A 15,751-nucleotide genomic window follows, 5' to 3' on the forward strand; every position below is an offset into this window, starting at 1 on the left:
CAAATGCTTTAACCACTAGGCTACCCGACTGCCCCTAAACTAGACCAAGACATCACATTAGTAATAACTATATGAACATTCATGGTGAATTTTTTATACCTATTTGAAATAATAATAACAGGCTATTTATATTGCACATATTTCCACACAAATGAGGGGCATGCTCAAAGTGCTATTATTACCCCGGTCACTGGATCTATGTGCACTCAAGAATCATTCTCAGCTCCCTCACTGCCTGTTTGGTGCTAGAAGGTTAACAACCACATTAACATCTCATCCTAACGGGTACCCATTCACTGCTGGGTGAACAGTGGCAGATTCCGAACAAAGTCACTTGCCCAAGGAGACACCACATGCAGTACATATGCTTCAGAAACTCTCAGGAGTCAAGCTGCCAAAGCATGGTCACCCATTCAAGGACTCTCCGCGAATACTGGTCTACATAAACACTACTAACAACATTTGTTAGCATTTTCCTTTAAGAACTAGTTTCATATAAATCAGTTATTTAAATAATGGGGTTGCTTAGCGGTTGAAGCATGAAATAGCCACAGGCTGGGTTCCCTTACATGTGTAATGTGTAGTCTTGGTGTCCCAAGGCACAATATGGCTGAATAGTGCTGAAAGTGGCATTACAGCCACTCACAACAGAAAGGCTTGCTGAGTTTTACACAAGCAGAGATTAACAGCGTGTTCCTTGAGTGTGAAATAACGTGACACTGGTTCACAGTGAACGAAACAGAGCATGGTAAACGGCAGTAATTTGAAGGAACATAAAACCATGGACGGGCGTGTGGGAATCCTATGGATTGATCCGTCAGAGGGCCTAAGACTCTCTGATAACTAATGGCAGGAGAACAGGCAGGCAATTTGTTAGGAAAGTAGTATCTTGTTTGTCAAGGTCACATGGGGGAAATGGTGGAGTGCCAAATCTGTAACAGTACACATGAGGATGGGACCCCATTGCATTCATACCGTATTTACCATATTATTTGCCCTGCTTCTGTAATCATCCCTGACCAACTTCTAGACCAATCTGTAAGTAATATTTATAAGCACCACTTTAAAAGATAGCAAATGTAAATGACAGTTCACATTTTTGTGTGAATATTACACACATCAGCATCACAGAAGGGGTATCTAATCGCCAAGTGACTGTTTCAGTTTCATTGACATTTGAAAATTTGTTCATCACTGTTTGATCTCTAAAAACTAATTTAACTTGGTGTGTATGGTTTTAATAACTGCCACCTTGGCCAATTTTCTCAGCGCCATGGCACCTAATACTGCAAATATGGAATTTGAAAAGGGAATTGTCAAGAAAAAAACCAGACAACTTATTTAAATTTTACGGGGAAAACCATCCGTCAAACATGCCATTTACAAAGGCAGAGTGTTCTATGAATAATGACTGATGACACAAGATGAAGAAACAGAGTGAAGCTGCAGACGCTTGCCTCTCAAGAACTTACAACTCTGTCCAAGTGGATAGTATATAGCTTATCGGTGCCTCAGGAAGGGCAGATCCAGCATCCAGCAAAAGGGAGGCGCACAAAATATCAAAAACCTCTCTCAGATAACATACTACATATGGTTTTTAAAAGGGGGGTCCGGACCGTGGACCCCCTTCAGGATCCGCTTTTGCTTGGTTTAAGTGTCACTATTATTAAAAAAAAAATAGAATGTGTCCATTTCACACGGAGCATGGGCAAAATCATCTAGGCTTATACTGAACACTTGACAACAGACCTTGGAACATTTACCAGCATCACCGTGGGCCGGATTGAATACTGTAATTTGTTAAATTAATGCGTCTCCAGAAGAATGCGACCACTGGCCCCTAGCCAAATATGCAACATCCCCCCCTCCTTTCAAGCATCAGTAGATTTCTATCTAAAGAAAATGTCCTCTGTCAGGTTTACAGGAGAATCCTCACCTGATTCCAATCTTACATTAATCCAATCACACACCAAATAGCACCGCTTATTAGTGCTGAGTAGAGTACTTCCGCTCAAACAATACATGTGCGTTGGCTCGTATCGGCCTTTGACGCAGTTGCAAAGAACAAAACACTGTGTTGTGTGGGTGGCGTCTATCTGGACTTGCAGTGTGATCAGTGATGAGAACTCGATCTTGTCATGACCTCAGCAGTGACAATACACAGGATGTAATTAGTGTTAGAATAACGTCGTTGACAGTATATACTTGTTACAAGTGCTGCTCAATAAACAGTGGTGTTGAATACATAGTTGTTTGTTTTCAGCATGTGTCTAAATTGGTATTCCTGCTATCCAAAATGTTTTATTTTTATATAAATGCGATGTTTAATAATGCGCGCAAAGGCATTTCACATTTTTCGCATTTAATACACAATCGCGTTAATTTCAAGATTTACAGTATATGCTACAGCCTGGTGTCATAGCTGGAATTTCCCTTGAAGAGCCAGGTTAGAATCGGAGTTCGGCAAGTAATCCATGCTTGTCGTAAGGCAAGTAACATGACTAGGTGGTCAGGCTCACTGACTTGGTTCATGCATGTCATCGTATCCCAATTATTCAGATCAATGCTCATGATGTCAATCACTGGATTGTGTGATCAAGACTCAGTTATTTACAGACCGCTGTCATATATCTGGAATATTACTGAGTGTGGTTTTAAACAACAACAAATATATATAACAAACAAATATAGGTGGAATATTGCTGACTACAGCATAATATCTCATACACGACCTAAAACAATGCATCACAGAATACTTAAGAAAACTGACAACAAATATCTTCACGTATCAACCTACTGCCTGGATATTAACTGAAATACATTTTCGGCCACCTGAGTTAAGGATTCATTACATATCAGCATCAACCCCGTATCACAATGCCTTCATAACTGTTGCTAGGCAACAGCTGAGTCCTGAAGATGATGTGGCTACAGAACTCTTTACCAATATCTGCCAGCATTACAGAACAAGCATCTAGTTGACAAACATGTCCGTATTTCAATCTCTCAAAATTAAATTTTAAATGTTTCATCAATAAATTTGATTGAAATCTTTCTTTCCGAGACACACTGAAATTATTCCATATGGAAACTGGGCAGAATTCCAACAGATGAATGATCTTAAATTCTTCAAATGAAAATCAATCATTGAATTTTTCAAAAGATTATTCTTGTGTAGCTGAGACAGGCAATGTACAAGGTCTTGATACCCTGCACACATTGATGCCAAACCAGGTTTCAGCTACCGTAAAACATCTAATAATAGAATAATCATTTAGAATTTACAATCTCTTTTTTGAAATAATTTGTTTACTGAAAATGGTTTTGGTGGAGTAATTATTTTAAAAGCAAAAATATATCTGAATGACCAATATCAATTCTAGATTATAGTGGACCAGAATAGTGTCACAACTAAAAAGGTTGTTTTCAAGAGGAACTACATTCTTCTGACATGCCTGATAATGTGTTTTAACCTATTCACCTATTCATAATACTATTTTGGGGTGAAATATATTTTTTAACCTGCTTTATCATTAATGCATATCCTTCAAGCCATCCATTAATAGTTTGTCTAACATAAACTGTGAGGTTAAGATGATGTTATGGTAGATGGTATGGTAGACTTATTGTTTATTTTCAATCCTTTCAAATATTAACCCTATAAAGTGCATAAATATGTGGACGAAAAACAACACTGACCTTAAGAACGTATCAGTTTTATCTAAGTGACTTTTCAACACTTTGGGGGAAAACAAAATCTTTAATCCAATGTCACAATCTTCCGATTGCATGACGTGTAATGTGTCACTGTAAGAGGTGATCGCATTGTCTATACTGCCTGACTCTCAAGAGACCAGGATTGAGTGAGTGAGTATGGTTTTACGCCGCTTTTAGCAATATTCCAGCAATATTATGGCGGGGGACACTAGAAATGGGCTTCACACATTGTACCCATGTCTGGAATTGAACCTGTGTCTTCGGCGTGACGAGCTAACGCTTCAACCACTAGGCTACCCGACCGCCCCCAAGAGACCAGGAACTCAAAGAGCATATCATTGTCTCAGGTATCCAATTACAGCCTTTACTCAATCCAATCACCCGTACCTCAACTCCGCATACGACTAAAGGAATCCCAGACGAGCGACACGAGTGACAAGGATTATCCTTGACATTGCTCAGTCACTAATGAAGAAGTCTCCTGCCTCTGGTTGGAGACGCAGAAAATTGGGCTGATGCATACCAAGGTGCTGACAGTTCACCTCCCCATCGCTAAGTGGGATGAACTTGGAAAGACAAGATAAAAACCACGGATACAAAAAGGTTGTTACCTCTGGGAAAGCACTAATGCCTTTCCTGACGTCTCCCATCAATACTTGTAACCTTCTTACACTGACGTCATCCCATGGGGACTGAAGTAGGCCCCAGTGACCTATATTTGTTGTGTTGCCGATAAGGTTGGCAGCAGGTGGAAAATCTTTACAACTTCTGGAAATATGTATTGTCATGCTTATCTTTTCAATTTTTGAATGAGTACTCAAGCATCATTATTCATCTATTGGTGCATAGCTGATGATGGAAATGGTCCAAAGATATTGTTTCCACTGATATCATCTTTATTGCTAATGACGTACTAAGGTAGGTGGTCTTTATAATGATCACGTGTAGTGGGCTGGCACATGGCCTTGTTGTACACACTTGCCTGTATAAGATTTGTTCTGTTTGCCATGGAGTTGCTGCTGCCTCTCCAAGAACAGGACACTGAATACCGGTACAATGAACATGCATATTATCATCAAGGCATGCACGTGGAACACTGCACACACACTGGAGGGCCATGACCCATTACACCCTAGAGTCAACTCAGGTCTAACTCCAGAAAAGCATTGACCAACCTCACCCTATAATAAATTCAGGTCTATCTCCAGAAAGGCATACACCCATCTCACCCTATCATAAATTCAGGTCTAACTCCAGAAAGGCATAAACCCACCTCACCCTATCATAAATTCAGGTCTAACTCCAGAAAGGCATTCACCCATCTCACCCTATCATAAATTCAGGTCTAAGTCCAGAAAGGCATACACCCACCTCACCCTATCATAAATTCAGGTCTAACTCCAGAAAGGCATAAACCCACCTCACCCTATCATAAATTCAGGTCTAGCTCCAGAAAGGCATACACCCATCTCACCCTATCATAAATTCAGGTCTAACTCCAGAAAGGCATTCACCCACTTCACCCTATAATAAATTCAGGTCTAACTCCAGAAAGGCATTCACCCATCTCACCCTATCATAAATTCAGGTCTAACTCCAGAAAGGCATACATCCACCTCACCCTATCATAAATTCAGGTCTAACTCCAGAAAGGCATTCACCCATCTCACCCTATCATAAATTCAGGTCTAACTCCAGAAAGGCATTGACACACCTCACCCTATCATAAATTCAGGTCTAACTCCAGAAAGGCATTCACCCATCTCACCCTATCATAAATTCAGGTCTAACTCCAGAAAGGCATTCACCCATCTCACCCTATCATAGATTCAGGTCTAACTCCAGAAAGGCATAAACCCACCTCACCCTATAATAAATTCAGGTCTAACTCCAGAAAGGCATTCACCCAATCATGAATTCAGGTCTAACTCCAGAAAGGCATACACCCACCTCACACTATCATAAATTCAGGTCCAACTCCAGAAAGGCATTCACCCATCTCACCCTATCATAAATTCAGGTCTAACTCCAGAAAGGCATACACCCACCTCAGCCTATAGTTAACTGTGGTATAACTCAAGAAAGGCATTGACCCACCTCCCCCTGTGATAAATTCAGATCTAACTACAGAAAAGCCATAACCAACATCACCCTATAGTATAACTCCAGAAAGGCCACGATCCATCTTACCCTTTGATAAATTCAGGTATAACTCCATGAGGCAATGACTCACCTCACCCTATAATGAACTGTGGTATGACTCCAGAAAGACCATATCAACATAATACATAGTCACATCTACCATCTTCACCATTCATCCACATTCTCTCCGTTCATCCAATATCAAGTGAAACATTTCCACTGGTTTCACATGAATTAAAGACAAAATACAATTCTTTATCGTAAACACATCTGTGACACCAGGATGGTATAAGCATCAGTTATAAACACATGAAGCACCAGTGCAGGCAATTACGGACTGATACACAACACATACCCTGGTTAGTATAACAGTTAATACACAGACAATGAGCTTACCATAACCCATGCACTACCAGCTACTGAGACTGTGTGAACATGAACTGAAAAGGTTTTAGTATTTAGTTAAAACTGTGATGTTTTCTATGCCATTACTATCTACTCCAACATTCATAGAAGCTCTGACCCAGACAACAGCTCTTTGTTATTCATTGTCCAAGAAAGCAATGAAGAACTGCAATGAGTACAATGTGTAGAGACTTTTCTGTAAAAGTTCTATTTATTTGAACAATTATCTGTAGGAGAATAACAATTGAGAAATATATATTGTATATAAGTAATGAGAAAGCAACAAAAGTGAAAAAAACAACATAAATAGAAACAGACATGTCCAAATTATCTTGAAATATATAATTTATAATTTCTGAAAATAACTCAAAATTTGAATTAAAATTAATTAAGCCATAACAAAACCAGCTTGACTAAAGGGAGTTAATGCATAATGTGTGATAATAATTGTACCTGGTTGACACTCAGGAAGCGGGGATGAAGGTGAGGCAGCAGTTGGTGAGGTCAAGGTCACTGGTAGATCTTGAAGGTGAAGGTCGGGTGGGGAGGAAGTGTTTGAAATGGGATGAAGGGTTTCAGAAGGTACAGAAGTGGCATCAGGGTCATGCCCAGGCACTAAGGGGATGCTGGGGAAATCAGAATCAGACAGAGGAACATTTGCATTATTAATGTCATTCTCTATGCTAACTTGTTTGAGACAGTTAGAAATGTCTTTCTCATTAACCAATTTGTTTCCCTCCAGTGTTTCTTTGGAGTCCAAGTTGGTATCAGTTTCAGGAACATGAGGTTCGGGAGTTGTTCTGTCATCATCCACATTAGCAACACCATCCTGTGGAAGATCTTCATCACACAGAGTCTCAGTGCTAGCAGACATTAATGCATCTTGGGAACTAGAGTTCTTGGCAGTGGGAAGCTCTTTAACCGAATCGACAGACAGGGACATATCAAACCATGCTGAATCATGCTCCTCACTGGTTGTATCGCTGCTGTTTGTGTCAGCGTTCCCCACAGCACCATCGTCTACCGAGACCAGGATGCTGCTTGTGGGTGTCTGTCTGTTGGAATGGTCCACAGAACTCATATCACTAAGGCAGGCAGATATGGTGTCAGATGTTATAGACACTTTGTCCACAGACTCAGTATCACTCTCTTGTTCAGATGGTTCTTCTTTTGATTGAACAGGATTGTCTGTAAACCCCTCTGATATCACCTGAAGTTGAAAGGATGTTGGGCTAGCAAGAACCTCTTCAATGTGCTTTTTTTGCTGTTCTCTCCTTGCCTTCCGAATGGCTGCAGCGGCAGAGCCAGAACTGAGATTGTCGCTGCTGGAGTAACTCTCAATACTTATGTTTGCTTGGTATATCTTTTCTATTTCCTTATCCAGGTCCTCATCCTCCATTGTGTCATCTAATACTTCACTCAACTCCGATAATTCATCTTCTTCTGGTTCAGTCCTTTCTGTGATGACACTCAGGCAGTCGGATAGCTCATCTACTTCTTGCCGCAGGTAGCGCTGTAGAGCATCACTGATATCAACTGGTCCGGAAGCAAAGGGGTCACCTTCGTCATTGTCGGCTTTGAGTCCAATGGCGGACAGATTAGTAACCGTGGCAGCTGATGAGGCAGCTGTTGAAGTCACAGCTGCAGATGGTGATGGTTTAACATGTTCTAGTTCACTGTCATCTTTAGACCTCCTAGTCAGTGAATGTTGCGACTGAGGATAAGTAACTTGAGGACGAGACATGGATACAAGCTGAAATAAGTGCTCGTCATCTATGGTTTCTTCTAAGTGATTGGGTGTAGATGTGGCATCCGGCACATGTCCCTCAGTAATGTGCTGACATGGATGTGATGGTTCTGATTTAGTCTCCATAACATCTTCATAGTCTGTTCCTCCCTTCAGACCATGTGCTATTATATCGTCAGTCCCTTCAGTCTCCTTCATCCCAAAGTGTTTCTCAGCCTCATTGAACTCCTCTGCTCCAGGAGATGACGGCTCGCCAGACAACTGGTTCTCCTCTGTCCCTGACAGCTCCCCCGACAACGGCGCCTCCTGAGAGTGCCTGGGTGACATGTACAGAGGGAACTCTGCTACTTCCATCACATCACTGTCCGACCCACTGCATATGTCAGACTGAGGGGAGGAAGCTGAAGCAGAAGCAGCATCTCGGGGTACATTCATGGTGGAATCAAGTAGTGTTGCTTTATATGTCTCAATTGCTGGGGCACCTACACCCTCAGAGCTAACATTGGCTACACATTCAGGTGTTAATGGTTCATTTTTATGGGCAAGTATGTCATCACTATCTGAATCTAAAGTCTGGAATGGACTCCAGTTTCTGGCCGATGTAAAGTTGTCAGAGGAGGAAACTGGACATTTATATTGTGCAAGATCAGAGGCAAGGACAGAGGAAGTGGTGACTGTAGATAGAGGTGATATACTTGGGTCAGAGCTGTCGGACAACTTGTAGGAGTTAGTCAGATAAGAAACGTTTACATCAGAATCAAGTTGGTTATCAAGTGTGTGAGAAAGGTGCTTCTGTGAAGATGTAGGGCTTACAACAGTAAAGGTGTCTCTATCAAAGAGGTCAGAGTTACGCTCACTATCAAAACAGGCATTATCTACTGGGTTATTGCTGCTAAGTGTTAAAGGTCGTGCTTCAGCACCTTGATATCTGGCTGTTTCAATATGTGCACTATTCTCTCTACTGCTGGCTATCGTAGTTGATGGTACATCTACAACCTGGTCTTGTGACCTTGGAGCACACATGCTATGTTGGTGTGCAACCGGGTAAGTAGTACTAGCAGATGATTCAACATCTTGCTGCCTTTGCCCTGAAACAGGTTCTGCAGGGGTATCGAAAAGTTGGCAGCTTTCCGGAACTCTACTGTCTGAAGGATTTACAAAGGCACACTGAAAACTACCAATAGGTGTAGGATCACTTGTATTTAAGACAAATGGGTATTGGTTTTCTGACCCTGGAATGGAAAGATCCACAACATGGTGAGAACCATGGCCAGATCCTGCATCAGCGCCAGTGAAGTCAATAAGCTGATTGTCAAAACCATCCTTCACATCAGAGAAAGGGTCAACCAGAGGACCATCTGTCTGAGCTGATTCAACCGGAGGACCATCTGTCTGAGTTGATTCAGCCGGAGGACCATTTGTCTGAGCTGATTCAACTGGAGGACCATCTGTCTGAGCTGATTCAACCAGAGGACCATCTGTCTGAGCTGATTCAACCAGAGGACCATCTGTCTGAGCTGATTCAACCAGAGGACCATCTGTCTGAGCTGATTCAACCAGAGGACCATCTGTCTGAGCTGATTCAACCAGAGGATCATCTGTCTGAGCTGATTCAACCAGAGGACCATCTGTCTGAGCTGATTCAACCAGAGGACCATCTGTCTGAGCTGATTCAACCATACGACCATCTGTCTGAGCTGATTCAACCGGAGGACCATCTGTCTGAGCTGATTCAACCAGAGGACCATCTGTCTGAGCTGATTCAACCAGAGGACAATCTCTCTGAGCTGATTCAACCAGAGGACCATCTGTCTGAGCTGATTTAACCAGAGGACCATCTGTCTGAGTTGTATCAATATCTGGGCTGCAAAGCTGACTACTGAAAATGCCATCACTCTGCTGACTTGACACTGTGATACCTTGACAGTTCTCCAGACCAGATAATCTGAAGTCCATGTCTCTCAGATCTTCACCTTCTTCATCTTCAGGACCAGAATCTGATCCCATGGACTCCATGCACACCATCACAGCGAGCCGAGGATTAGGTTCCCCTAACACAAGTTCACTGGTTCCTATGTCAACAATCACTGGATCATAACCAGGACTCCCTGAATCACTTGATCCAGTAAAGGATTCCCAAGTCCTTTCTGAAGAACACACTTCTGAGGATTCAAGGGGATCAAATGAACACTTTGTGTCTACCTCCAGCTGAACAGCAGGTTGACTTGTTTTAGTCTTGGATCCAACCTTGTCCACATGTTCCACAGATGTCCCTGAAACAGGCTCAATCAAATCAGAACCCTCTGGGATATTTGAGTGTCCATATTGTTGAGAACCTACAGATGTCCCTGAGACAGGTTCAACCAAATCAGAACCCTCTTGGATCTCAGAGGGTTGACATTGTTCAGACCAATAATCAGTCTTGTCCACATGTTCCACAGATGTCCCTGAAACAGGCTCAATCAAATGAGAACCCTCTGGGATATTTGAGTGTCTATATTGTTGAGACCTATAACCTACAGATGTCCCTGAAACAGGCTCAATCAAATCAGAACCCTCTTGGATCTCAGAGGGTTGACATTGTTCAGACCAATAATCAGTCTTGTCCACATGTTCCACAGATGTCCCTGAAACAGGTTCAACCAAATCAGAACCCTCTTGGATCTCAGAGTGTTGACACTGAGGACCACGATGGTGTGGGTGGTTCTGGGGATCAGCTGCATGTGGAGTTACTGCAAACACTATCTCGGCATGTCTGGGTGATGAAGCTGCAATGGCAACATGAACATCAGAGTTAGCCTGGCTTACCACTGGACTGGGAAGAAACCCAGTGACAGCAGGAACCATGGCTTCCTCTCGTGTCTTCTGGTCTACAACTGTACCATCACTGGTGTCCATCATGTTTTGTTTCTGTCGAATTGACATAGCAGCAATAGCACCAGTGGAGTATAAATCAGTAGTAAGGTTATCTGGGTCATGTGGTTCATCATAGGACCTGTCTGATTTATGACCCTTGAACCTGCTATGATTATTACAGCTATCATTAACGTTTGAATCAATGCAGTCTGCATCAAGAAGCTTTTTATTACTCTGACTTGTTTGATCAGAAGTAGGACCAACAGTGTGATTTGACAATAAATCATCATGCATCAAGTGTTGTGAAAGAGTTATCTCCCTTGTGTTAGACTCAGAATTTGAAATATTAGATGGATTATTCATACCACAGAGAGAATTATTGTGCTCTGAAAGAGATGAGTAAAGGAGTGCAGGAGTAGCCTCCCTTGATTCAGTGGCGTCGGTGAAGTGATGTGGGCTTTCATGCATGAAACGGTGAGTTATTGGTAAAGTATTTGGAGGTAGAGTATGTGATGGTTTGTGAAACTCCTCCGTAGCATCAGCTGTGCACTGGGGCCCTCCACCCCCTGCATCTGCCCTCCACTCTACAGCACTACACATGGAAGAACCTTCACCAAACTCATCTGACAAGTAAACAAACAGCAACTGAATGATAAACACAATTTGGATGAATCAAGATGCAGTGATCGAAACACAAACCAGAAAAACAACAAAGAAAATGACGCTATCATCAACTACAAAAATCCACCATTTAAAATTACTCTTATACATATTTTATATTATTTATGGCCTATTTATTCAAAAATTCTTTGAGATATTTTATCAAAACCACGAATAGCTGTAATAACTGATGAGTCTTAAAGCAATATTTACTAACTCACTTCGAGATAATATACAAAGCTGATTGCAATAATAACTCTTTGCACGCTATTATAAAGCAAACAAGCTCAAATTAAAATAAAATGTTATCAAACATACGATGCAATAATTTGATGTAAGAAATATCCAAACAAAATATGTGCTTTAATACGTGCAAGTAGAAACTACAAATTGCACAAATGGATCCGATGACATTAGTGCCTAAGCACCATCACTCAACACAACAGCTTGAGTTTTCCTGAAACCACATATAATGCAAAGGTCAGCTATCAGATAAGGATTGTGCTGCCTGGTAATAATAACATGACATTCTAATATTTCCTTTCCCTATAGGATGTAACAGATACTTTGAAACAAAACAGGAAGTCAGGTTAAGAAGAAAATCTTTCTGAAAGCAAAATATTATAAAACAACCTGACTCAGCATAAAAGCTGAAAATAAATCCTGAAGATTCAGCCTCAACTGATCAGACAAATACCTGCATGTCTATTACATGTAATCTTAACATCTCACTACCAGAAAATGGTATACATGTATGAAAACAAAAAACTGGGTAGACTGCCATCAGGATCCAGCATGTTAAATGGTATCTTGGGTATTCAAACAAACAAAATTGTCGACTAAATAAGGGTTCGTCTGTTAAATTTTCATACAAAATGTGAAAACATATCTTAAGGTGATAAATATGATAACCACATGGCATGCATTATCAATCCTTTATTTCATCATGCACAAAGCGAACGGTAATGTTCCACATCAATATTCTCGGAATACGAAAATATACAATCAAAGGAATATTTTCTCATTGTTTTGAATAGGATATTATTGATATTTCTCATGCATTGCTTGTATTGAATAGTTTATAGATTTTATTCCATAATTCTTGTACACCTTTACTCAACACCTGCCAGAAACCCCTCCCCCAGGTCCTGTTGTGAGAAACAGGTGTGAACTCATCCTAGAAATATTTCTTGTTGCCAAAATCAAACATATTGATGTTAAATAAATGAAAATCCAATGAGGACTTTTTCTCAAGTTGTTACTTTTTAACTCTTTTGAAGTAGAAATGCAATTAAGTTTTTAAGATTTAATTTCTAAACCTTTTTTGTAGCAAACACTCATCCTAGAAATATTTCTTGTTGCCAAAATCAAATAAATTGATTTTAAATGACTGGAAATCCCATAAAGAATTATTTTTTTCAAATAGTTATTTTTTAATTCTATTGACGTGGAAAAGCAATTAAGTTCTTTAGTTTTAAGCTCTTAACCATTTTTGTAGTAAGAAATGAAAAAAAAGGTCTCTACTATTAACAAAGCATTCATGGTTGAAGTGAACAATGCAGAGACGTAACTGGGATAATCATCACTATCCCGGGAGACAAAGCAGGAACAACATGGACGTCACACTAACAGATCATGCGGCCGGGCTGCCATGCAGAGAGCATACACTGTACTCACGTCTCACTGGTGACGACGATCCACCTGTGGTCCGGCTTGGTTGGAGACGAAGACGGTTGACACCATTTGAAGGGGTATCCTCTGGTTTGTGTCTTGGGCTATCATGCCCTGACTCTTCCTGGTCGAAACTCTCCCGTTCTAGCGCACGTTTACTTGCCATGTCCAGGAGCCTCATTTTGGTGGCTGGGGAAGCTGTGCGGGCAGAGGACATGCTGGAAGTGTCGGACTTCTCAGAGGATGTTCTCCGGACGATGCTGGTTTTGTGGTCTGGGGAATGCGACATGTTACAAACTGGAGACACCGGGCTATTGGAAGAAGATGGCTGACTCACCATCAGCTGGTCTTGGGTGCCTGAGAACCGTTTCGAAAAAATCACAGCCTCTGTCGGGGTCATTTTAGGTTTTTCAGGGGAGTTCCTCGAACGTTCTGTTGAAGCAGACTCTGCCCCTTCAACTGTCTCTCCGCTGTTGGGTTGTGATTCTCCATTAGGCACTTTTCTCTCTGGAGACTCTTTTTGGTCTCGACGCAAGTCAGAGGCACTCTCTGTCTCAGACAGGTTTTGAGCCAAGATGGCTGCAGAAGTAGACGATACTTGATCTGAGGACTGAGTCTTGGAATCGGCAACATCCATAGGAGTTTCTCCATCTGATGATGACCCCGAATCTGAGTCTGAGACATTGTGCCGTCTACATGACACATGTTTTATGTCTTGTTCATCATTATCAGGTACATCTTTACTAGATTTAAAGGTTTCAAACAAGTTGGACAATCTCTTCTTGTCTGCATTTTTAGGACACCCAACTCTGTCAATGTCCTCTCGACTGGCAGAGTCTTGTCTGGTGACCCCTCGTTTAGTGTCTGGCACACCATCGCCACTGTCGCCATCACGAGTCTTGGAAACAGTGCCTGGAACAAAATAGGTCAAACAATGAAATAAACTCAAGAAACTATCTCCTTTAAATGTATTTACATACATCAGCCAATACTGAATTACTGGATGTCTTTTACTTTCATCAGACAGTGAGTTGGTTTATTGCCACTTGGAACATTATTCCAGTCATATCACAGCTTGTCAGCTCAATGTGGGAGGAAAGTCCAAAGACGTTTACCCCATTGGTGAAACCCACGAGCACGGGTATGGTGCTGTAAAACCTACAAACACAACCAGGGTGAACCGGGATTGTAAACCCACGGTCATAGGTTTCTGACGTGCCCAGGGGACGCAACTCTGCACAGCGAACTGCAGCGCCTTACACGACTGGGCCACTCATGCTCTCATCCTCTGGCATTGCTGTTTCTCAAAACTATATTTATTAAAAGCAAAATTTAATCATTTTACTGAAGTCAAGAGTTTGAATTACATAAAAACCAAGAATAATAAGTTATTTTCAGAATGTACTAGTAATATGATAGGAAGAGCAAATCAGAATCTAGAATATGCATGTAATCAACACCGAACCAGATAATGTTATAGAGATATTAGGGAATAACACTCAATAACATAAATAATGGCATGAATAAAAAATAGATGACAAATGTAGAAAAGGTCCAACAACCAGCCTGATGTAATCAAATGCTTACATCATCCACTCTTTGTAAACAGAGCCATCATGGCTACAGATGAAGGTGAATCATGATAATTCAGCAGTTTTTACAACCCTTTGTTCTCTGTTCAGAGCAAGTACTGAGAGGCAAGAAAACTTGTGACACTACTTCATGAAATCTACTGACAATATTTTATGGGAAAAACAGGATATATTTGATGCAATGTAATGACAATATTTTATGAAAAAAAAGGGATATATTTGATGAAATCTAATGACTATATTTTATGGGAAAAAGGGATATATTTGATGCAATGTAATGACAATATTTTATGGAAAAAAAGGATATATTTGATGAAATCTAATGACAATATTTTATGGGAAACAGGATATATTGGATGCAATCTAATGACAATATTTTATGGGGGAAAAGGATATATTTGATGCAATCTAATGACAATATTTTATGGGGGGAAAAAGGGGTATATAGACTACTGGGGTATTTCATGAAAATTTAATTAAAAAAAGGGATATATTTTATATGCATACAGTAATCTGGATATACGTTATCAGCCGTATATACCAACAAAACAAGCATGTAAGCATGTCAGGGCATGAAGTCTTTGGATGAACCCTGATCATCCGAAGCAAAACCCTTGTTCTCCACCATGTCCTTGAGGCTCATCTGTCCTTTTGAATGAGAAACATCAAATATGATGAAAGGGTCTATTAAATATTGATGTCGAATGCTGAAAACTCTGAAACCTTGATACACAAAACTATCTGTTGGTTTAAATCAATATATATATATGGAGACACTGGGATTGATGTCTATTTGTACTTGTTCCAGACTGAAACCTGAGGCTATCACTAAACAGATACATTTTGTTGTTTTATAATGATTAACTAACCCTTAGACAAAGGGATGGAAATAAACTCCCAGTGATTTGAAGGATGCCTTTGGCATTTCTTCTTATTATTGAAGTTTATTTCATTGTTTATA

The 15,751-nt window shown here is 40.7% G+C and overlaps 1 protein-coding gene across 11 annotated transcripts in view; it reads right to left on the reverse strand.

Moving 5' to 3' along the window:
• Positions 1-15,751, reverse strand: part of LOC139473859 (uncharacterized) — a 122,732-nt gene that overhangs the window by 22,610 nt on the left and 84,371 nt on the right. For all 11 annotated transcript variants that reach the window (XM_071256631.1, XM_071256633.1, XM_071256632.1 and 8 more), the window contains 2 exons: positions 13,205-14,110; positions 6,718-8,412 (listed from right to left, as the gene is read on the reverse strand). In XM_071256631.1, the coding sequence (XP_071112732.1) occupies positions 6,718-8,412; positions 13,205-14,110 (2,601 nt within the window). The remainder of the gene's footprint in view (positions 1-6,717; positions 8,413-13,204; positions 14,111-15,751) is intronic.

This window comes from Haliotis cracherodii, unplaced genomic scaffold (assembly GCF_022045235.1).
Source record: "Haliotis cracherodii isolate W230 unplaced genomic scaffold, xgHalCrac1.p SCAF_3, whole genome shotgun sequence".
Taxonomy (NCBI): Eukaryota; Metazoa; Mollusca; class Gastropoda; order Lepetellida; family Haliotidae; genus Haliotis; species Haliotis cracherodii.